Source organism: Kwoniella pini, chromosome 4 (genome assembly GCF_000512605.2).
Source record: "Kwoniella pini CBS 10737 chromosome 4, complete sequence".
Lineage (NCBI taxonomy): Eukaryota > Fungi > Basidiomycota > Tremellomycetes > Tremellales > Cryptococcaceae > Kwoniella > Kwoniella pini.
The window spans coordinates 1,387,072-1,409,461 of record NC_091719.1 but is presented as its reverse complement, the minus strand read 5'-3'; the positions used below and the strand labels follow the sequence as shown (position 1 = coordinate 1,409,461).

Sequence of the window (22,390 nt, the reverse complement as noted above, 5' to 3'; positions counted from 1 at the left end):
ATTGTGAGCAAGGGTCGATAAGCATGACGAAACGGGAATGAACAGAAGTATCAATAGACGTGACGTTGTAGTCATATATGTCGGTAGATTTAATGACGAATTATGAGACATATGAATAATAGATGACATGCACGACAAGAATTGTTTATATTGTTGAAAGTAATCAAGATGATTTCCATATTACGTTATCGATGAAGTCGGTTGTCGGAATGATAATGACCGAATAAGCGCGATAACCCGTCTTTGTCCAACTTGAGAGATAAAATCCGTATTTACACTTTCGGTTTTTGTTTATGAACTTACACTTTGCACTTTGTTATATCTGGTCTTTGTCAATCACATCTGAAACAGAGGGACAGTATACAATATGTCAGGTAAGCTTCTCTATCCTGATTTAACCCGTATCACTTTAGATTCGTGCAAATCTAATCATCATTATTTGTTATTTTACAGGTTTTCAAAATGCAGGAGTAACGAAAGGTAAATTCAACAAATTCTTTTGAAAAAAAGATTAATCAATTCTACCAAAGGATTTTCCAAAACAAATAATATTGATATATCAAGCTAATGTCTATCTATTGTAATCAGGAATTATGATAATTTTAGCAATTACTTCAATTTCAATTTCTTTACTTGATTTAAAACCTTATTTACATTTACAATTAATACCTCATATAACAAAATATCATCAAGTAAGAAAGAGAATTTTTTCATTTTCAACTATAAAAAAAGAAAATGTTTTAGATAATTTAACAAATTAAATTGCTAATTGTTTGATTATAATGATCTAGTTTTGGAGAATAATTATTCATCCTTTCGCTTTTACGAATTCTACAGAACTTTTAATAGGAGAGATTTTATTATATAATATAGGTGTTTCTATTGAGCGGTAAGTTGATATTTTAGCCTTTTGATCAAGCTTCAATTTCGTTTTCTCATTGGAATATATCATCTAATGATGATTGAGGAAATAGCGCATTTGGAAGTAGAAAATATGCTGTGAGTACAATTGTAATAATCACCTTCAGTCTTGTTCTTTCGATGAAGAGCTGGAAAACAAACTGGCCTAAATTCAATGCAATGCAATGCAGCTTATTTTCCTTGCTGACCGTCACGTTCTAGTCCTTCATATTAGTCTCATCATTACTTTCAACATTCATAGCCTCGATCTCAATCATTCTAGGCCATAGAATTGGGTTAAATTCTATTCCTGCTGGTCCATACGGTATAATATTTAGTCTGTGAGTTGGGTCAGATTCCTTACCCATCTGGTTCATTATATGACTGATCATTTGTGTACCTCTCTCTAGAATATGGCAACAATATCGCATGTTCCCTTCATTATATCATTTCAAAGTTCTCGGTATTGAGTTCTCAAGTAAAGCTTTTAATTGGGTATTGGCATTACAAGTGAGTTTGAGGTATACTTATCAACATATCTGAAAAGTCAATTGGAATCTGACAAGTCTGAATTAGTTGTTCCTTTCAAATCCACCTTCTTCAATTTTTATCTCTCTAATAGGTTTGATAACTGGTTATATATATCGTACAGATACTTTATTCCCTTTACCTTCACTTTCAATTTCACGTCGTCGTTTACTTGTTAAAAGATCATTAAAAACATATCGAATACCTTTATCAATATATCAATTATTATCTAGATTATTTAATCCTATTATTGGTGAATCATTACCTCCTAGAAGATCTCAAAGAGTATTACCTGGACAAGGGGGAAATGAAAATAATAATAGTAATAATTTTAGTAATAATAGAGCAACTACAACTGCTATAAATAATCCAAATACTACTGCTCAAGCTAGAGCAAGTTTAAGAAGTTTATTAACTTCTCGTTTAAATACGAATACTACTCAATCTACAATGACTAATCAAACGCCTACACCTGGTATAAATATGGAAGGTGGAAATGGAATTGGAATTGAAGAAGAAAGGAGAGAACCAGGTAGTACTACTGCTGCAATGGGAGAATGGGTTAATGATATGACAGGAAGAGGAACAAGGGTAGCAAGTGAAGAAGAAATATCGACGTGAGTGAAAATTCATCAAAACAAGAAACTCATTAAGATTTGATGAATTTATGTGATATTATAGATTATCAAATATGTTCCCTAACCTTAGTAGGAATGTTATTGTTCGCGCACTTCAAACTAAGTGAGTCTTTTACTCCTGCCATTCCTAAGTATTTGATCTGATCCAGTTTTGTTAAATAGCAATTTCAATACCGCTCAAGCGGTAGAAGCGTTACTTCAAGAAAGTGGATAATCATTCTTCAATGACAGTTCCTGATAGTATGGGGGTTCAGGGATGATTGAGTATGTATATAGGTATATAGAATTACATGTAAATGTGTACAGATCTTGTTTGTTAAATAAAGTATATAATACAATGCGGGGTATATCTCGAAGTAACTTACTTGCCGAGTAATGATATTACCTTATCTTCAAATCCTGTTGTCACTCCTCGTTTTTTTTTTATTACATTATCCGTTGCTAGATACAAACTATACTGGTCCTGATATTTTATATCAACTTTAGTGGTTTATACCTCATCAACTTTCTTCAAATAGGTATTTTCAAGTTAATATTGTATATGAATTATAAGAAAAGATATGATATATGATGAATTCTCATTTTACTAATCTTCATCTGAATATAATTAAAAATCATTTGATGATTTTCTAAAATTTTATAATCTTTTAATTTAATATCTTCTCTAATTTACTTTTGATTAACCATCACTAATATTTCCTTATTCTTTCTTTTTCAATAATTATTAATTATCTTTTTTTTTTTCATTTTCAAAAATAATTTCATTTTCAACAGAACCAAGTTTATTTAATAAATTATCTAATTTATTTTCTAAATTATTTGCGAAATTATCAACAATTTCAAATTGTTTAAATAAATTTTCAATTTCTAATTCATTTAAATTATTTAAATTTAATTCTTCTGAATCTTCTGAATTTGAATTTGAATTTGAATTTGATAAATTTAATAAATTTTGTATTGTTTTTATTGATTCTGAATCTAAATTTAATGATTCTTCAATTTCTAATTTTGATTTTAAATCATTTTTATTTTTTTGATTTGATGATGATGATGAGATAGAAGTATCGTCTTTTTTCATTTTTTCAATTGTATTATTATTATATTTTAATTCTTTATCTTTTGAATTCGTATTCTCTGATAATATATTAGGATGATTTTGAGAATTTAATGATTCGTTTGATGTTGCTTGAGCAACTAATTCAAGATCTGTTAATTGATTCATCATGGAGGAGAATAACTTTTATTATATTGCGGGTCGAAACACCTTGTTTCGTACGATAGCTGAGTTAGGATATTGACTTCAGAATCGTTATGCTGATTATGCTAAAACACAAAAGGATAGAAGAGTTGAATGACGATATTCGTGCATTATCATCCAAATGTCAGTTGCTCGGTCATTCGCTAAGGACCGGCAAAAAAGGTTCCGGTATTTCATCCGGATACACAAAAGTGATTATCTGTCACTAAGATACCACCAATTCGTGACACTTCCGAGGTCGATGGTCAGAGTATATAATCGTTCATCTGACACCGTGCATTATACAAATGCACATTCAGATGCATCAAAACCATGTCTACATAATCTATTAACAAAAGCCCCTTACTCCTCGTCAAGTTGCGATTCGGCAATAGTCTCTCCATCATCAGCAGCATCGAAAGCATCATCAGGTACTTTGTAAAGTTTGATTTGAGGCTATAGGAGTTATAACGAATTAGTCTTGTTTCTTTTTGATGCGAGTTATAGAGATCGACTCACAGCGTTAGGATCCTTGACAAGTACGTATTTACCCTCAGGTTGTTTGAGTAGTAAATCAGCAATAGTTCGAACAATACCCCAACCATTTGTCAAGGAGACATTCATTTGTCTAGCGAAATCATTAGGTTTGAATGATTGAACACCAACGATAACGTGTCTTTGAGCATCTTTGGAGTTTGCTCGAGAAATGTAACTTCACGTTGTATATGTCAGCTCATCATCCCCCAATATGGCGTAAAGCATAAACTCACCCCATCTTCATATATTCGGCACCGACCAAAATAGATTGAACAGCCCATCTAGCTAATTTAGCTGAGTTGTTCTTCATCTCGGAAGCAACGATAGCACCTTTTTGAATATCTAGGTTCTTTCTCCAATCAAGAGGTTTAGCTGAACCACCTTGAGATCTAGGATCAAATTCGTTCAAAGCTTTTACAGTAATCAAAGTATCTCTCTTGCCCAAGTACGCATCAGCTTCGGTACGAACGATAAGATCAAAGGTTTCATCTTCTGAAATTGAAAGGTCAAATTTCCTGTACTTGTACAAAGTTGACGCGAGAGGTTCAGTCTCAACATCGGCAGAGTAGAAAGGGTTAGGCTTAGGTGTGACGGATTTCGATTTTGGATCAATGACTTGGGAGCTGAAGTTTTGGTTGACATAAGTCGCTTCGAGGGATAGAGATCCAGCGGAGTTAATGTTGGTTTGATCATCTGAATCGAGAGGTGCTTCGGCGGCGTTTTCATTGACAGTGATGTAATCAAATGGACCAGATTCTCGTTTATCCAAGAATAATTGGTCGCCCTTTCGCTCGAAAATGATATCCCATGAGTTTACTGATCTTGGCGAAGTCATCAATACAGATAAAATAGAATCGGTAGCGAAGATTTGAGCAGCTTTCTTCTCTGCCAATTGAGCAATGACTGGATCATCGGATGTGGAGGTGTTGTATCGTACTCGGTCAAGGATTTCAAGTGGTTTTTCGTTTCGGGTGTTGATTCGATCAAATGCTCGGTCATAGGCTTGAACGGTACCATAACTCGCCCTACATGTCGCAATGATGAGATCAGCCGTCGTATGATTGCTCCTGAGACTGATTCGCTTACAAATCCTCGGCTTCGGAAACACTCAGATTTAATTTGGCGAGTCTAGTGAAATCAATTTCCTCAAGCACTTGCCAATCAGGACTGATAGTGACACTTGAATCCCTGGTTCGTTGGGGCTATCATTGGCGCACAATGATCAGTTACTGTATCATGGTGGATACCTATCAGTGTAGCTCACCTTGTTCCAATCTCCATAACCACCTCTAGCACCACCTCTACCTCTTCCACCGAATCCACCTCTACCTCCACCTCGTCCTCTAGTACCTCTAGCAGGAGCATTTCCTCTCAATTGCCTTACAGCTCTTATAGGAGCTTTAATTCTGTTGGTAGTTCTAGCACCAGAATCGACTAAAGAGAATGATTTCTCATCTTCATCATGAACGAAACCGAAAACAGTCCCTTCAGCAGCTCCATAAGCTTCTCTACCTTGTCTTCTTGGTTGACCTTGTCTTTGTCTTCCACCTTGAGCATCTGCTGGAAGATCATGCCAGTCTGCTACTTTGGTGATTTTGTCTGATTTAGAGAATGGGGCATATGGAATGCTATTAAAATGAAAAGTTGTCCGTCAGCTGAAATTGCAGACATCACCGAATTACACCACTGACTCCTTGAATTGAGCTGGAAGAGCACTTGTGCTTGGACCCCAAGATCCATCAGCATTGTCTTGAATATGAGGGAGAGTAAAGTTGAGAGCCATTTTGACTATTTTTTACTGTATCAATGACTACACTTTTCTGTTGTAATATGATGAATTGATGCTTTTCAATCGCGGAGATGGAGACAAAGAGTACAAAGTTGTCAAGGTTGAAAAGTATCGAAACTGAAATTCAGGGTAAACACATGTACTCGGTATATAATTTCAGATTCAATAAATAAGTTACCCATTTAAAGATATTTTCCTTACACCATCAAAAAAAAGATTTTGAATTCATCCACTGAGCATGAGATCCTCTCGTTGCATAGTTTTCAATTTACATTCTATATCTGATTTCTCAAGTTTTCTTGAATATATCTATCCAAATGCCATGATGGCAGAAAAGAATGGCTCGTCTTCCTCTCAGACACTCACTTCGGTGAATACACCTAGCCAAAAGGCAGGTCGTAGTAGAAGGAGAAATCCAAAATCTACAGTAGAAGGTGAATTCATTCGAGATCCCTCTAGAGCAGCTATAAGCTCGCCAAAGGGCAAGGAGAGGGCTCTTGATCATTTGCCTCCCTTGCAGTCTTTGAGTGAGGCTTCTGCCGACAAGAAGCTTAAAAAGCACAAAAAGAAAGAGCGCACAGGTCCCAGGGGGGAAAGTTCAACAGCAGGTGCCATCGCAGAAGGGTCGCAAAGGCGCAAAGATGGCAATTCCTGGGACTTGATACCTGTAGCTCAGAATGAGATTTCCAGGATACCTCCTGTATGGGCTCATGATGGAAAGTGAGTGGTCTTTACCTGGTACGGCCTGGTACAAAATATAGGTACTGATATGATGATTTAGATTCTACTTCACCGTAACGCATACTTCGATCCACATACACTCCTCTTCAGCCCCCTCTTTCACTCGTCTTTCTACTTTATCTTCGACACATCGTGAAGGTCATACCAAACCCATCACCTCATTGCATCTCTCTCCTACAAACTCGTTCCAAGTCATATCCTCCTCCGAAGATGGCACTATCAAGGTCTGGGATTGGGTAGTTGGTCGATTGATACGTACTATCAAATTTACCGAGACTCAAGCCAAGGTACAGCACGTCACCTTCGGCCAAGTTGCTGAAAAGTGGTGGATGTTCGCCGCTGTCACTCACAGCAAAGACGCCTCTGGTGAGTGGTCTGCATGAACGCTTTAGTACCAAGCTGACCCTCCTCTTAGGTCAAAAACTCACCCATCGAGTATTGAAAGTACCTCTTACGGGATCTACATCGCCTTATGTCGTCGGCAAATTATCTGCACCTCCGACAGCTTTGATGATGTCTCCACGATCGACGTATCTTGTCGCTCTTTCGGCCACAAAAGCTTACACGTACCGAATGCCCTCTCCGTCTTCTGATTCAAGCATCGACATATGGGAGAATCGACCTACATGCGTCAAATTTGTTTCCGATCAAGCTTTCACCTGCGGAGCTTTCAGTCCCGAGAACACCCTAGCTACCTCCAGTGAGGAAGAATGGTTCGCTACAGGTGACGAGAAAGGTGTCATTCGTTTGTGGCATGGTCTCGCTCAGGCTTTCAGACAAGTAGATCTTGCTTCTCAGGCTATACTTGGTCAATCCTCCAACAGCAACGCCGAAACGGAGAAGAGACTTCCTACGACATCACTTCATTGGCACGCTCATGCCGTATCGGCCATCGCATTCACTCCGTCCGGATCACAGCTTCTGTCTGTTGGTGAAGAGAGTGTGCTTGTACAATGGCATTTGGCAAGCGGAAAACGGGAATATATTCCTCGACTTGGTGGACGACCCATAATCAATTTAGCTGTCAAAAAGTCCTCTCATGGATCGGAGGAAGAGTGGTGGATGAGTCTCGCGGACGGGTCCACCATCCGTGTAGGTTCTGCGTCAGGCCAAATAACAAACATAGGTCAAGGTATCAGGCTGGATCCACTGCGACCTACCTCTTCCACAAAAACTTATCCCTTCTCGTTTCATCCTGCGACATCTACGCTTGTCGTGCCTTCTTCCCACCCTTCCACACTGCAATTCATTGATCCCATAGCTTCATCTGTCCTATTCGATCTGGAAGTCGCACCCTCCAACCGAATCAGTAAGCGGGGTCAAAAAGAGCTTGAATCTGTTCAGGTGGATCAGGTGGACTTCTCAGCATCTCAAGATGGTCAATCAGCTTGGATGGCCACTTTCGAAAGCAGGACAGGAGATGACTCTGAAGGTGGTGGAAGAGTAAAAAATCTGAAAATCTGGAGATGGCAAGGCGAGCGTTATGCTATCAATACGCAGTTCCCGCGAGCCCACGGTCAATCGCCTTTGACCTCAGTGAAGTTCTCACCCTTACAACAAGTCTCAAGTACATCGTCTAGCAAATCGGTTTTGTTAACTCCCTACCTTCTCACTGCCTCTGCAGATGGAATAGCCAAAATTTGGCATGCCCGCCAGTCCAAGGTATCTCAGCAAGGTGAGTTGCTTGTACCACGAATATCTCTTTGGACTCCTCTCTTTTTGAAAAACCTGTTTCAAATTATCGCTCCCTGTCAAATGATGAATAGATTTTCACATTCACTGTCATCCTTATTCGGATATCCTTCGGGGTCATGTCGACTGTTATTCTGCAATCCTGATATTTACAACCTTTACTCCCACATATCTGCTTCTCTGATGATGATGAACGCAAAGCTGACGTTACTCCTGCGAAACATCAGGTAAAGTCGCAGCAGCAAGACCTACTTTCAGCGAAAGTAAGTACCTTCTGTCTCGAATGTATCACAAAACTCTTGCCTCTCTCCCCCTTTCACCATGATACCAATTCCCGCTATCGCATTTCCTGCGCGCTCCCCAAAGATGAACAAATTTACAAGCTCAACAGTCCTATATCTTTTGATGCTGAGGATACACTTCTTCTTCTTCAACCCTCTGAGGGGTCAGCGCGCGCTCAGTTTTGTCTGAACTCAATATCATCGCACACGTCTGAGTCATGAGAGCTGACAAATGTCCGTGCGATAGTGTACTGGTCTTGTCGGTCGACTTTCGATTATCGAGGTCTACCCATCTATGACTCCGCCTTTTCACCAGACGGAACCATTGTGGTCCTCGCTCATGGTGCGGTAGTCACTCTTTGGGATGTTGACAGTAACGTCTTGCTCAAAGCTTTCGATACAAAATCGGGCTCCGATGTCAGGAAAATCAACTTCGTTGGGCAAGAAGGAAGATATCTCGTCGGAGCTGGTGAGCTTCGAGGGATAATTGTTTGGGATTTGCTTTCTTGTGAGACTGCTTGGACCATTCAAGATTATCAAGCGCAAAATCTCGTTGTCTCGAATGAATTCTTTCTCACTTCGTCCTCCACGAACAAGGCATCTATCATTACAGTGTTTTCTCCGGAATCGTCAACACCTATCCGATCTTTATCGATTACGAGACCTGTTATTCACCTTCAGTTACTTCCTTCTCCCTCAAAATCTGTCACATCATTACATTTAGTCGGTGTAGCATCATCGGGCGAAATATTCCGTTTCGGTGATTTAGCTCATTCTGCTGCGCCGCTTTCTGCAAAGGATGTCTCAACAAATGCAAAAGGTCAAAACCAAGCCTCATCGATATGGCAAGAAATGTTTGGTAAAGACGCTTTCCTCGATGTAGCAATTGGTGAACCTGAACAAGAGAATGCCACCGCAACGGCCAGTGCATTGCAACAGAATATCGTCAGAGGTAAAGGTAAACCAGCAGATGTTTTCAATGGACCAAGTCACACAATGCCTCCGACTAGTATTCTATTTGATGCTTTCATGGATGAATTACTTTCTGGTCATACGACTTCTGGCCAACGGGACGAAGAAGTAGCACATGATGTCGATGACGATATTCCCATAGCCTATCATGAGGATACTGTTGTCCAAGCGGATCTACCCACTCGAATCGTGAAAGATAACAAAGTGGAAGATGGCGAGATAAAAGAATTAGAATCTTTCTTCAGAGATCTTCTGGGTAATCTTACCCCTGCCAATACAACCAATATAGCTAAAACTCCAGCTTCAAAGAAAATGAATGGACATTTACCAAATGGAGATCACACTCCCATAACAACCACACCAACTAACAAACAACCCATCGTCAATGGTATTCATAGTAATGCTAAAAGTGGAAACGCGGATGAAAGTATGGAAATTGATACGCCAGCAAGTAAGAGAGGATCAAATTCAAAAGGGAAGAAAAGAAAAGCTCTTAGGGAGGATTAATCGTAGTCATCACAATATATATATATATATAGCTCGCTCATCTGCATGTAGGCATTTACATTGTTTAATGAAAACTCTGATGCATTATATAACGTTTCATACTTTGGATATACAAATTGTCAATTGTAGGGTACACATCATTGAGATTTTTCTTTAGCTATCTTATCAACTTTTACTAATTCTTCAAATTTCGTTCCTTCTCCTCCGAAAATATCTAAAGAAGATCCAAAAGTTAAATCTATTTTACCATTTGATAATTTATCAACAAGTTCAAGATCTGATATATCTAGAGTAACGTTTAATTCAAGTGATGATCAGTTTATATTTTATTTCAAAATTGAGTTCTTTGATTGATAAAATGATTTTTTCTCTAACCTTTTGCTCCTCCTGCATATGTAGTTGGTATATTAACCCATTTTCCTAATTCTGAAAAAAAAATTGAATATTTCAGCTGAATCATCAATTAATTTTAAATAAAGATGAACTTAAAAAGGTATATATATATATTTAAACTTACCAATTACTAATTCTTCATCTATACCTTGACATAAACCTTCAACATCAGCAGCATGAATAAGTAATTCAGAACAATAAGTTTCTATAAGTTTTATAGAATCTTTATGCGAAAAATGCGAAATATAAAATATATTAATAAGATAGATCAACAACAATTCACTGAAATTACAATTAAGATTTAAGAGCTTTGTTTTTTTTTTTGGCTTACCTTGAGTAACTGACATATCAGTTAATGTTTTCCATCCATTCATAGCTACTATCCAACCTTGTTCTCTTTTTCTACAACTATATTTTATCGAATTCAAAAGAAGTTTTATAGTAATTAGCTCATAAACAAAAATCATAAGATTCTCCTTAATTGTCAATATTCGAATAATTCAAAATGTTTTTTTAGGTAAGGAATTAAATAATCACCTTATATCAACAACTAATTTATCTTTACCAACTTTTTCTGATATTCTCTTTAATCTCATTTCATCAAATTTCCCATTAGGAAATAAATAACTAGTAATTATGATCTTAAGCGCAATCAATTGAAGTTCATTAATTTATACCTCTTTTGTTTTTCTTTAGTGGATTCAAATTGGACTAACCTTTTCAGCTCCAAGATCTAACCATTCTTTTGCATTTTCTTCATTTATACCTCCACCAATTTGCATACCATTTTTCCAAGTTTTTAAAGCTTCTTTAGCAGATTCATCATTATTTGGTCCTAATTTAATTATATGTCCTCCTTTTAAATTATTTTTTTTATATAATTCAGCGAAATATGAAGGAGGATGACTAAAAAATATCAAATTTCAATCAATTTTATTATTCTTTTATTAAAATAATATTTTTTTATTATTCTTTTTAAATAGATCTATAGATGTAAGAAAATTAAATTAAACAATATAATTGTAAAACTCACGTAGCAACGAAATTTTCTTTTGGACCTTTTACTTCTCCTTCATTTGATATTAAATCTAAAGTTCCACCTACTATTTGTTTAACTACACCTTGATGTAAATCTATACAAGGTCTAAATTGTGAATGTCGTCTAGATGACGAAGCTGACATTTCGAATTTTGAAAGACCAGTTTATATGTTTGCGACAATAATTGATGGAGGTATATGTTCCAAGATTACAGCGTACTGAAGTCATATACCAGCTGAAAGTATGTATGATATAAGTGGTGAATTTATAATATATTTAAGATGTATTTAATATTGATTCCAACTTTTCTTAACTTTCCTTTATTTTCACTTTAACTCGAAACCTAATGATGATATCATCATTTTGTACTGGACATTTTCTCGCTTCCCTCAACACCATTTAACAACGATGTTCATGTGCGGTTTTATCCATTATTACCCATACAATTAAGTAGTCAAATCGTCCTACAACATCGCAAATGCATACAACAAATGATGATATGATTTTGATCCTATGTAATTACATATTCATCCCCTTTACCTGTCTGCCTAATTCTAGAAATGCTTTTTCAATCCGCCCCCTTTGAACTCGTAGAAATGCGGTCTATCATATTCACCATTCGATCAGCATAGCTACAAAGCTCCCCTTGGATGGTGATATAACTTACGCTAGCTCTACTAGCCAATCTTCTTCTATGACGGTCAAATCCCTCATAAAGCTTTTAGTAGTTTCCACCACTTCATGGTAGATGACCCATCCTGTCGAAGGTTGTCTAGTGAACATAACAGAAGAAGGATGAACGTGGAGTATCTGAAATTATTCAAAAATAATGAAAAACATCAATAAGGTGTGTGCATCGGATATTGAGACTGGGCGACCAGGTGATGACAAGCATTGAAGAAAGACAGAACTTACGGCCCCCTCCCTTGCACTTCTGTAAGTTCCATCGGGCATCATTCTAGCTGCATTCTATGGTACCATATCATTGTCAGATATCGCGTACGTATGACTGACCTCGCTTCTTGCTCACCTTGAAATATCCTGTCACCAGACATCGCCGCAATCGTTTGGCATCTCCTTCACAGCTGCCAATAGGAATATTGAATCTGTCAAGGTATTTTTTCAATTGTTTCCGTATTGACATGGCTCGAGAAAGGGCTTTATGATTCAATCGGTGATTTCCACACCATGATTTATTATTTTGACCATAACGCTTGAATGCGTTGTAAGCTGGACCGAATAGAGTGAGCTTATATCGCTCATATCTAAGAGCGTGCAACGATTCTTAGCTTACCATTCAGTAAAGTCAAATGATCCTATCAACCATCATCATCATCAGCTACAGTACCCTGCTGTAATATATGCTCAAGAAGAAACCCACTCCTTCCTCTGCTGTAAACTTTCTCCTTTCCAGGTCGGACATCATACCTTTTGTGCCACCTTCAGACATATTGAATACGTTCTAATGCAAATGAAGCAAATTAAGCGTCCTCTAGCTTTGATAAAATCATTGAATAGCTTACCTGAACTGATGTCATAGCAGCTATCGTCAGAACTTCTTCTCCACATCTAAAGTCATGCGAATTTAGCAACTACAATGGAGCGATTCTATTAGCTGGCATTTCATACATCTAGCACTGAGCACGATAGCTTACAATAGCCGCCATCATAGGATCTAGCGGTACTTCCGCCATCCTCTCTCCTAAAGGTCTCGTTAAACGTCCTTCATCGTCCAAAGCTTTCAGGCAGTAAAGGAATTCAAGCGCACGAATCATCATTTTCGATGGAGGCGGGGACATGAAGTCAAACTTGACAAGATTGTCTATTCCCAGAGCTTTGAGTTGTAGAAGGTATAGCGATATATCTGATCTGGTCAGTTCCGGCGGTGTTGTGACGGTCATGGGAGATGCAGGATTATGTATAGGCAAGACGGATGAAGGGTACAATCTATAACATTTTCCAGGTGATGTACGACCTGCTCTACCTGCTCTTTGATTCGCTGAAGCCAGCGAGCATGGCACGATTGAAAGTACATCCATTGATGTTTTAGGGTTGAATGTTTTCAGCTAGCGGGATTATAGATGTTAAGCTGACGTTCAAGAATTTTATGATCTGAAGACATCACGCACTTTGACGTATCCCGAATCCACCACGTACTTGATACCGTCAATCGTCACACTCGCTTCGGCGATGTTGGTCGAGAAAATCACTTTCCGGGTGTCTCGCGGTGCAGGGTCAAATATGAGAGCCTGCTCTTCTGGTGGAAGTGTCGCGTAAAGTGGTAATGCTAGCATTTGAGGCGCGGACTTGGGTAATCTGCATTTTCGATGGTAATAGGTTCAGTATATTTCGGGTTCTAATAGGATCTGAGCTGAAGGTGTTGCAACTCACGTTTGTATCCTATCCGTTATTTCTTGTATCACTTGATCGATTTCTTCCCGTCCCGTCAGGAACACCAAGACATCTCCTGCTGGTTCCTGTGGATTGCGTCAAGGTTGTAATGACGAAGGATATACTCAATCACAAACGTGGCTTACCTTCATGTGTATATCAAATACAGTCTGTACGGCAGCTTCCGCGTAATCTGAACATGGTTCTTTCAAATAGCATACCTCGACTGGGAACATTCTGCCTTCCAAGCTGATAACTATGTTTCGGTCAGTTATGTTGATCGAAATGATGAGTCATTCGACTTACTTATTGCGTCGTCTTGTGTTCGATCCGACCCATCCGCATTACTGTTGAAATACTCCATGAAGTCTTCGCTGTGATAGGATACGCCATCAGCCAGAGCGTAGAATTACGGAAGAAGATTGGTACGTACGCGTCAATGGTAGCCGAAGAAATGATAACCCTCAACTCTGGTCTCTTCCTCATTATCCTGGAGTAAAACGTCAGCTCAATATGAAGTTGAACCCCTAGCCTGTACTTACTTCTTCAGTAAACCAAGCAGTAGATCCGTATAAGCCCCCCGCTCATGCGCTTCGTCGATCTACGATTCAAATATTAGTTATTTTCGAGCCGGTCATTGAGACGGATACTATAAGACATACCATGATCACACTGTATTTGCTTAGGAGGGGGTCTAACATAGTCTCCCTGAACAACATTCCGTCCGTCAAGTACTTTATCTTTGTTCTCGTTGGAGAGGACAAATCCTCAAATCGTATACTGTATCCAACCTATACCGAGCGATATGAGCTGAATGTCCCGGAACCGAAAAGCAGGATCACCGCTCACCTCATCACCTAATACCGATCCCACTTCTTCGGCTACCCTAGTGGCTACACTAGTAGCAGCGACTCGCCTCGGCTGCGTGCAAGCCACAACGTGATTTTGTGATGTCCATCCAGCTTCATGAAGATATTGAGGTATCTCTATAAAGTTCACCAAACATCTTAGCTCATGGCGCCAGAGCTTAAAAGGAGAGACCTTGGCAAATTGATGGTGAGAGACGTACGAGTTGATTTTCCACAACCTGTTTGACCAACAACAATGACTACATTATACTTCTCAACGCACCATAATAGCTTTTCACGATGTTTATAGATAGGTAGTCTCTTTCTTTGAGCTTCTAAGGATAAATGTTCATTTCGAGATGATATACCAGGTAGTAGTGATCCTTCAGCTTCACTATCTCGATCCAGAGAACTTCCTACAAGATGACAAGTCAATCAAAATTCCGACGGGAATATTATGTGATGAAGCCAGATAATAAATGAGACTTACCTGGAGCTGCTGTACCGGGCTTCCAAAATTGCAGAGGTGGCATTTTGATTTGGTGGAGCTCGATTGCAATTGAGTTGGTCCCGGACACACGCTCTCAATCCATATTAGGATTCAAGCTAAAGGGAGAGGTGCCATTCATGTACTTCAAACATTGCTACCGTACATTTACATTCCTGCATCAACCTCTCGAAGTGGACTATTATTGATCAACGGAGATTACTCCCTTCTCCATCCTCTCTGAAAGCCACGTGCATTCATAGTTAGCTTTTTCCGATCAAAATTAAAGTTTAGCGCGTTTATCTTTACCGGTGCCTAAGATTAAACGCTCTCAATTTGATTTGTCACTTTTGACTACAAGTTACAGCTGATAAGGAATTTCAGAATTTAACATGCGTATGGATGATGTCTACTTGTCTCTATTTCTATTGCAACATACACTGATGACTACTACAACATTGCAACTTGAGAACCAAAATTAAGATGAAAATCGAAAAATTTATACCAAAATGGGCTAAACATCCTGATGGATCACCTAAAAAATTAACTTTATTAGGCAGAGCAACTTTACTTATTTTAGGAGAGCTATTAGCGAATGCTATATGCTGGATAGCTGCTGGAATTTGTTTTAGAGATGCAGATGGTTTGCTTGGATTAGCTTTACTTGCGTGGGTGAGTATACTTGGTCATGATGACAATTAATCTGAACTGAACCTATTGCTCTCTACCCAGACGATCGGACTACGGCATGGTGTGTCATCACACATCTGCAATTTTCATTTAGATGATTACGATGCTAATTGAATGTGTGGATTATGATAATATAGGCTTAGATGCAGATCATATTTCAGCTATTGATAATGCTACGAGACAATTAGTCAGTCTAGGTCAATTACCCATAACTTGCGGTGTGTCTGTTCAACTTGATCAAATTGATTAGAATCGTGACGAATTCTGGTTTAGGATTGTTCTTCTCTCTTGGTCACTCGACGATTGTCATAGTAGTCAATGTAGCTATAGCTATCAGGTGAGTCATCTGTCTTTGACCAAAATTTGATCTTCATTGATATGGATGAAAGTGTGGATATATATGATAAATTGGATAGTAAATCTTAGTATTTTCTATATTGTGAAAATTTCTTTTTGATGCTGATATTGATTTTCATAGAGGTCGGTTCAGTAGGCGGAATAATTGGAGCATCAGTATCTTCCTCCTTCTTATTCCTAATAGCATGTATCAACATTTATTTCTTAATCATTACTATACGTCAAAGAAGAGCTATAAAGAAAAGACAAGAATTAGGATTACCTGATGAAGAAAATGAAGAAAATAAGATTTATGGTGGTGGATGTATGGTACGAATCATTCGACCTGTTTTGAAAGCTGTAAATAAAAGTTGGAAAATGTATCCTGTTGGAATACTATTCGGTTTTGGTGAGTAATTATTCATCATGTCGTAATTTCTTTTTCTGTCTAGTTCGAAGGTAGAAGATTACAAGCTGATTCTTTTGTGAATTGATTCGAAAAGGATTTGATACCGCTTCATCAATTGCTTTATTGGCGATCTCTGCTATCGCTCAAAGAGGTCCAAGTGGAAAAGAAATAAATCATGGTAAAATAGTGATATTACCTGTAAGTTAATTGGAGTAAATACTTAGTAATTCGCTTATTAAATATTTTTATCTTTTCTCATGAATTAATAGTTTCTAGTAAGTAAATGAAAGTTTTATCAAAAGCGAGTGGTAGAGGTAATCATTGACAAATTCATATCTTAGTTCACTGCTGGAATGTCACTGGTCGATTCCTTAGATTCAATATTAATGTTATACGCCTACGCTACTCCTTCAACAGATTCTCCAGAGGGCAAATTAACATTACTTCAAAATATACCTAATTCAAAAGATAATTTAGTCAATATTGAAGAAAATGTAATTCCTGATTTACCAAGTCAAGAAGTATCAATTTCAAGGAATAACAGTGAGGTAATCATGGAAAGTGAAATAACAATTTTAGAAAGAGAAGAAGAACAACAAGAATTAATTAGAATTAAATCCCCTATTCAAGAAATCACAACAATTAATCAACAACAACAAAATGATGATTTAAATATTCCTTCATCACAGATACAAATAATTGATAATCTTAAAAAAGAAAGAATTATAAGAGTTAAAACAGCTACAATGTCAAATCTATCAATTATTTTAACTTTAATTTCAATAATAGTTGCTTTAAGGTAAATGAGTTTTCATTATTAACTTTCAGTTGAATTTTTTCAATTATGATCGAATTTGATTTTTAACAATATTGTTTTTTTCTTTTTACTTTTTATAGTATATCATTTATAACTATGATGGGATTGATAGGTGAAAATTGTAAAAAATGTTTAGAATCTGCTCAAGATCCAAATGGAGGTGGTTTACAAGGTAATTGGTGGAGATTTTGGTTTAAAGTGAATACTTACCCTTGAGAAGATTTATCTTAACTATTCGAGAAATAAATGCTAACTTTTTGTAAATTTTTGTGTTTTAGGTAAATGATCAATCTGGTTATATTGGGGCTGCTATCGTAGGTTGTTTTGCTTTCATTTTATCAAGTTATTATGGTATAAAATTCGGAATGAGTAAATATAAAAGAAAGACAAAACAACATAATCCACTTGACCCTACGAATGAGCAAGTTCGTGACGAAGAAAATGTAGTTTAGTTAGACATATGCATGAATGTGTCTCGCATCTAGTCAAGTTTATTATTGAGACTCGAAGGCTAAGATACAGATACAAGAGCTGATTGTGATAACAAAAATATCCATAAGAATATAGACATGGATCACGGAACAAGACACTTCGTTTCCATACAGTCTGATATCAACATTCTTAGCTGCTATGCGATATGTCAACGACCTCCATCCGTCCAGCTTCTCACACACGTCTCAATAGCCCTTAGATGGGCTACTCCGGGGCTTCCATCATCTAATTCATCCAGCCTTCCTTTTGAGATCACGTGTACTGCTTCAGTAGCTCGAAGAGCCTTGGCCGCTTGCTTGAAATCTTTGATCCGACCCTCTGTTGTTGCCTCTTTAGCATTTGAGAACGTATGAAGAAATCGAAGTCTTTGATAAATGGAAGTCTTTTACTCACTATATGCTGCTGGATCATTCCTCGATATATCTGCAATTTCTACATGATCTGTATTAGCTGGTGTTTATTAGATCCCATTATGTAGCTCACCATGTTCGAGGGCTATTGCTACTCCAACGATCAATTTTGCCCTGATACAAGCAGTCCCGGTTAGTTTCGTTGCACTCACTGCATGACAGGCGCTATTGCATATAATAATTCACACACCTCTGTGGCCCTTTCTCATCCCTTCCCCAGCCTTTCAGCAGCTTTCTCGCTAAGTCGCCCTTGGCCAAACAAGCCATCAGAGCGTCTGTCATTTCTTTCACGGCTCCTTCTCTAGCAGTCTTCTGCGACATTCTCTCATTAGCTTCGTCCGATCAGACTCCATGCTTGTCGTAGCATGCAACTCACTTGGATCAGATCACATCGAATTTTAGTAGGTGACTTAGCAATAGGAGGCTTAAATACTGTTCTTGATGAAGATATTTTCCTGAACTTATTCGCAATGGGGTCTAGGTCGGTATCTTAATAAGCTTACTTTTCGTACTGTGACAAGCCAACAGGTCCTCACTGTGATTATAACATGCGTAGGGACCATTACCCTTTGCAGGCTCTACCGAATTCAGCATCCTATCCGCTTTGATACGTTGTTCTCGGGTCAACTTCAAATCGGACCCAGTACCTTCTTCGGAATCGTCTATATACCTCACACCTCGGACGGGTGTTACTGAGTAATCAGCATCAACTGGCAATCTCCTCTTCGCTGGAGGAGATTGTCGAGATCTCTCATAGTGCTTGTTGGCCAAAGTGCTTGGCCCTGGCCCAGCTATGGCATTATGGAGGCTACTCCCAGGAGGAGTTTCTGGGCCTATCTCTCGACGTCGTATGGGTTGAAATATCCTTTCCACAGCAGGTCTAAGTGCTTCAGCAGACAAGTCTCGTACCAAGACGGGTGTGAGTGATATAGGGGCATTCGGTCGGCTATCGCTTGATTTCGAATTTGGGATAGTTGTAGAAGAAGTGGACGGCTTAACGCTCGCTGGAACAAGAGGACTATATTCAGACGAGTCGACGGATTTTACCGAGATTTGTGGACTAGGATTCGCATTCGCAGGACGTGAGGGTGGTGGCGGCATAAAGGAAGCAACTAAATTTGGGGGTGCTATTTTATCGGGCGGTGTTGGCGGTAGAGAATTGGGTGATATCGGTGGGAATACAGCCTGCTGGGCAACAGCTGTTTCTGGGTTGACTGGGATCTGCGGAGTAAAGACCTCGTCGTTGTCGCGGAAATCGAATCCATCTGACTGTTGGCCGAGCTGAACGAGCGAATCTGCTATCGACCCTTCCTCAGAAATGACATCAAGCGGATCTCGCGAATGTTCGGGTGGAAGTATCTCCGGTCTTTCTTCGGGCTGAGAAGCTATATCGACCCCTTCGGAAAGCTGAAGCGCTTTCATTCGGACCTTATTGTTATTGTCGCAAACCTATGAAATGCCAAGAAGAGTGCTCAGCGCGGACAACGCACTTGAAACAAGTCTGTCACCCACATCGCACATCTTCTGGCAATAAGCGAGCCTGACTGTCGGATCCCGCAATTCAATCTTCTCGCCGAAATATTTGCATATACCGATATGTCGACACTGCTTAGTATCCTCCAAGAAATGTTGCAGCTAATGACATGTTAGTCAAGATTTGATTGTTCCACTTACAAAAGTCACTTACTGCTTTGAAACTATTAATGGGAGACAACGTTTCTTCCGGGTTGTCCTCTTCGATTACCTTCTTCTTCTTCCTCTCGTTCATTTCATGATTCCACCGAATTTTTTTAGCATCCTCGCGAGCTGAAAAGGCATGTCAGCTGTGATTGAGAGGTCATCCTCCTGATGCCTGCTTACAGTAAAAGATCAGACAATGAGAAAGCTATGGCGAAATCGTCAGTCTTCTCCGATTTGAGCTAATTGTATGGACAAAGAACTGACATGTCTATCTCTCCCCGCTCTACCCGTCTCCTGGTAGAAGCCTTTACACGTGTGAGCTATCACTTCTGCCATTACATTATACTTTTAGCTTACCTTCGAAGCTCTTTGGCATATCGTAATGTATGACATATCGCACATTCGGTTGATCGATTCCCTGCAATCTCGTTGTCAATTGCTATTCAAATGAGTTTGCCTCATGTGACTCACCATTCCGAATGCGATCGTGGCCACTATACATTCAATTTTTCCTTCGTTCCATGCGGCTAGGGTTCCGGGATTTTGAGCCTGAAGAGCTTTGTAGTATGGTTGGGCGGTGATTCCCCTTTCCCTCAAGAAAGCCGCCACGTATTCGCACTATTTCGCTATGAGCTCAAGTCTCAGCAGAAGGACGGCCGATGCTCACGTCTTTCACCTTTTTGCAATATACTATTCCTATGACAGCAGGAGTATGGATGCCATATTCCTCGTTCCTCATCCTGGCTTTAGGCCTATAAGCCTGTATCCAGTCCGCTGTTTCTTCTACTGTGCTCTTCTGCTCTTCAAGTTCTTCATCGTCATCTAAACTTCCTCTTCCTTGATATCTCACCTGTGTCAAAATCAGCCTCTATTTCGCGTTTGCAACACTTTTGATTAGCTTACTTCGTAGAAGAGATTTGATCGATTGAACGGCATGACCCATTGTCCGTAACCCTTTTTGATGCCCAAGCTTTTGATGATATCGGTTCGGACCTCTTGGGTTGCGGAAGCAGTTAATGCCTGGTACGAAACAAGGTCAAAATAGTCTTGCAAGACAAATTCAGGTCACTCACCGTTACTGGAATACCCTTATATTCTTTGAGGAAATTACCAAGCTCTCGATATCTCTGACGATATCAGGTCAGAGATTTCAGCCTGAGATGAGGAGTGACACTTGTACTCACCGGTCGAAAGTCCAATCCCCATTCCTGCCAGCTGATGCGTCAGTATACAGACGGGTGTTTCCACCTCTCGGACTGACTCACAGATATAACGTGGGCCTGCGGTATTGGCTTTAATCAGTTACGCAGTATGATAACTCATTGATACCCCCTGGCTCACCTCATCGACCACCAATCTGACCATTTGCTTCTGTCTATAAGCCACATCAAACATGCTCTTATGTCTGAGACTGAAAAGACTCTCGGGAGTGACGTAAAGTAAACGGATTTCAGGATGACCTAGCGACATTTGTCGTCGGATCTACACGGTATATTTCCGTCAATTGATCGTCAACGTGTAATGAGTGTATGACATACCTCTCTCAAATCAGATGCGTCCGTATTCTCACTCAGCATCACAGCCTTGATACCTTTTTCCACCATATGCTTGACCTGATCCTGCATCAAGGAGATAAGGGGTGTGACGACTATCGTTACTCCATGCTCAATAGTAATAGCCGGAAGCTGGAAGCAAAGACTGATGATGCATTAGCTCGGGGTGCTTTGGGTTGGAAAATTAAAGATTGAGAGGTATAGCATGCTTCAGCGAATGGGGACAAAGAAAAAATAGCTCACGATTTACCCAAACCGGTTGGCGCAATAACGATCAAATCGCATCCTCTCATAGCATCTGTACAGATTTCGAGTTGCGGATGACGAAATTCGTGATGACCCCAGTCTAGAACATTCATAAGCTATTGTACTAAGCAGAAGTTTTTATGTTGATCTTACACTGTATCAGATTCCTTTTCAATGCGCCTGGAGTTTCTTGAGGGGAAACAGTCCGTCTCCATTCTCGTTGTCTTGGTCGAAAGTTATTTCGAGCGAACTTGAAAAAGGGTGAATTAGCTAAGGGAGATCAAAGTGCTGTTTTTGAGCTAAATCATGACATTCACCTGAGTGGAGTTGATCAGGTTTGTGTATGGTCTCTCGGCAGGAGTCGAACTTGGGAGAACGAACGAAAGCGCACCCCCCGTCATTTCAGCAAATCCGATACGCCGCTAGTATGTTGTGGCTTGTTGTGGCTTGGAGCACCAAGATATCGTTTGGGCTATCCTGTATCAAGGATTTGCAGGTATCATGTTTGTCGAGAACACGCGCTGGGGATGATAGTAGATGGAATACTGGCAAGAATGATGACAGAAGAAGGTTCAGAGGTTGACATCATCTTTTTCAGTTTAATATTGTTTTTGTCGGTTAAAAACAAGTCGCGCTTTTGCCACCCATTTTATTACGTAAACAGATGATTTCAAACGCGTGGTCGCGGTTTGGTTTGACCGGTTACGAGAAATCCCAAAAACAATCAACAAACAATCAAAAAGATGCTTTGCTCATCATATAATCTTCATTGAACAT

At 39.1% G+C, this 22,390-nt stretch overlaps 8 protein-coding genes across 8 annotated transcripts; 3 read left to right on the top strand and 5 right to left on the bottom strand.

Moving 5' to 3' along the window:
* Positions 1-367: 367 nt before the first annotated feature.
* On the top strand, positions 368-2,280 carry I206_103541 (uncharacterized protein; the record flags this gene model as incomplete). Its single annotated transcript, XM_019153228.2, has 10 exons — positions 368-374; positions 454-480; positions 589-692; positions 792-889; positions 975-999; positions 1,123-1,241; positions 1,311-1,410; positions 1,477-2,045; positions 2,110-2,169; positions 2,229-2,280. The coding sequence occupies 10 exons, from the start codon at positions 368-370 to the stop codon at positions 2,278-2,280; spliced, it is 1,161 nt and encodes a 386-aa protein (XP_019013389.2).
* Positions 2,281-2,790: 510 nt separating this feature from the next.
* On the bottom strand, positions 2,791-3,288 carry I206_103540 (uncharacterized protein; the record flags this gene model as incomplete). Its single annotated transcript, XM_019153229.1, has 1 exon — positions 2,791-3,288. The coding sequence occupies one exon, from the start codon at positions 3,286-3,288 to the stop codon at positions 2,791-2,793; it is 498 nt and encodes a 165-aa protein (XP_019013390.1).
* A 378-nt stretch (positions 3,289-3,666) lies between these two features.
* I206_103539 (eukaryotic translation initiation factor 3 subunit D) lies at positions 3,667-5,623 on the bottom strand (the record flags this gene model as incomplete). Its single annotated transcript, XM_019153230.1, has 6 exons — positions 3,667-3,759; positions 3,823-4,015; positions 4,074-4,865; positions 4,927-5,042; positions 5,105-5,468; positions 5,532-5,623. 6 exons carry the CDS (start codon positions 5,621-5,623, stop codon positions 3,667-3,669), a joined length of 1,650 nt encoding a protein of 549 aa, XP_019013391.1.
* A 331-nt stretch (positions 5,624-5,954) lies between these two features.
* Positions 5,955-9,822, top strand: I206_103538 (uncharacterized protein; the record flags this gene model as incomplete). Its single annotated transcript, XM_019153231.1, has 5 exons — positions 5,955-6,349; positions 6,411-6,736; positions 6,786-8,045; positions 8,290-8,325; positions 8,591-9,822. 5 exons carry the CDS (start codon positions 5,955-5,957, stop codon positions 9,820-9,822), a joined length of 3,249 nt encoding a protein of 1,082 aa, XP_019013392.1.
* Positions 9,823-9,959: 137 nt separating this feature from the next.
* Positions 9,960-11,397, bottom strand: I206_103537 (phosphoribosylformimino-5-aminoimidazole carboxamide ribotide isomerase; the record flags this gene model as incomplete). The annotated part of the gene is made up of 7 exons (XM_019153232.1): positions 9,960-10,108; positions 10,198-10,248; positions 10,340-10,438; positions 10,547-10,623; positions 10,753-10,856; positions 10,932-11,121; positions 11,249-11,397. The coding sequence occupies 7 exons, from the start codon at positions 11,395-11,397 to the stop codon at positions 9,960-9,962; spliced, it is 819 nt and encodes a 272-aa protein (XP_019013393.1).
* Positions 11,398-11,808: 411 nt separating this feature from the next.
* I206_103536 (uncharacterized protein) lies at positions 11,809-15,026 on the bottom strand (the record flags this gene model as incomplete). Its single annotated transcript, XM_019153233.1, has 18 exons — positions 11,809-11,857; positions 11,922-12,064; positions 12,170-12,223; positions 12,285-12,484; positions 12,549-12,570; positions 12,636-12,716; positions 12,778-12,846; positions 12,910-13,320; positions 13,384-13,570; positions 13,646-13,731; positions 13,792-13,901; positions 13,952-14,019; positions 14,079-14,135; positions 14,188-14,246; positions 14,308-14,436; positions 14,495-14,631; positions 14,715-14,909; positions 14,984-15,026. The coding sequence occupies 18 exons, from the start codon at positions 15,024-15,026 to the stop codon at positions 11,809-11,811; spliced, it is 2,100 nt and encodes a 699-aa protein (XP_019013394.1).
* A 437-nt stretch (positions 15,027-15,463) lies between these two features.
* Positions 15,464-17,684, top strand: I206_103535 (uncharacterized protein; the record flags this gene model as incomplete). The annotated part of the gene is made up of 10 exons (XM_019153234.1): positions 15,464-15,652; positions 15,713-15,731; positions 15,808-15,888; positions 15,944-16,007; positions 16,060-16,085; positions 16,149-16,415; positions 16,510-16,613; positions 16,757-17,214; positions 17,313-17,430; positions 17,511-17,684. 10 exons carry the CDS (start codon positions 15,464-15,466, stop codon positions 17,682-17,684), a joined length of 1,500 nt encoding a protein of 499 aa, XP_019013395.1.
* A 188-nt stretch (positions 17,685-17,872) lies between these two features.
* I206_103534 (uncharacterized protein) lies at positions 17,873-22,014 on the bottom strand (the record flags this gene model as incomplete). Its single annotated transcript, XM_070202784.1, has 22 exons — positions 17,873-18,042; positions 18,118-18,156; positions 18,208-18,248; positions 18,325-18,446; positions 18,511-18,611; positions 18,671-19,583; positions 19,647-19,769; positions 19,822-19,940; positions 19,995-20,019; positions 20,079-20,119; positions 20,172-20,232; positions 20,286-20,432; positions 20,482-20,664; positions 20,718-20,834; positions 20,888-20,941; positions 20,999-21,022; positions 21,080-21,094; positions 21,156-21,296; positions 21,353-21,512; positions 21,611-21,713; positions 21,767-21,863; positions 21,931-22,014. 22 exons carry the CDS (start codon positions 22,012-22,014, stop codon positions 17,873-17,875), a joined length of 2,880 nt encoding a protein of 959 aa, XP_070058885.1.
* Between the last annotated feature and the right edge of the window lie 376 nt (positions 22,015-22,390).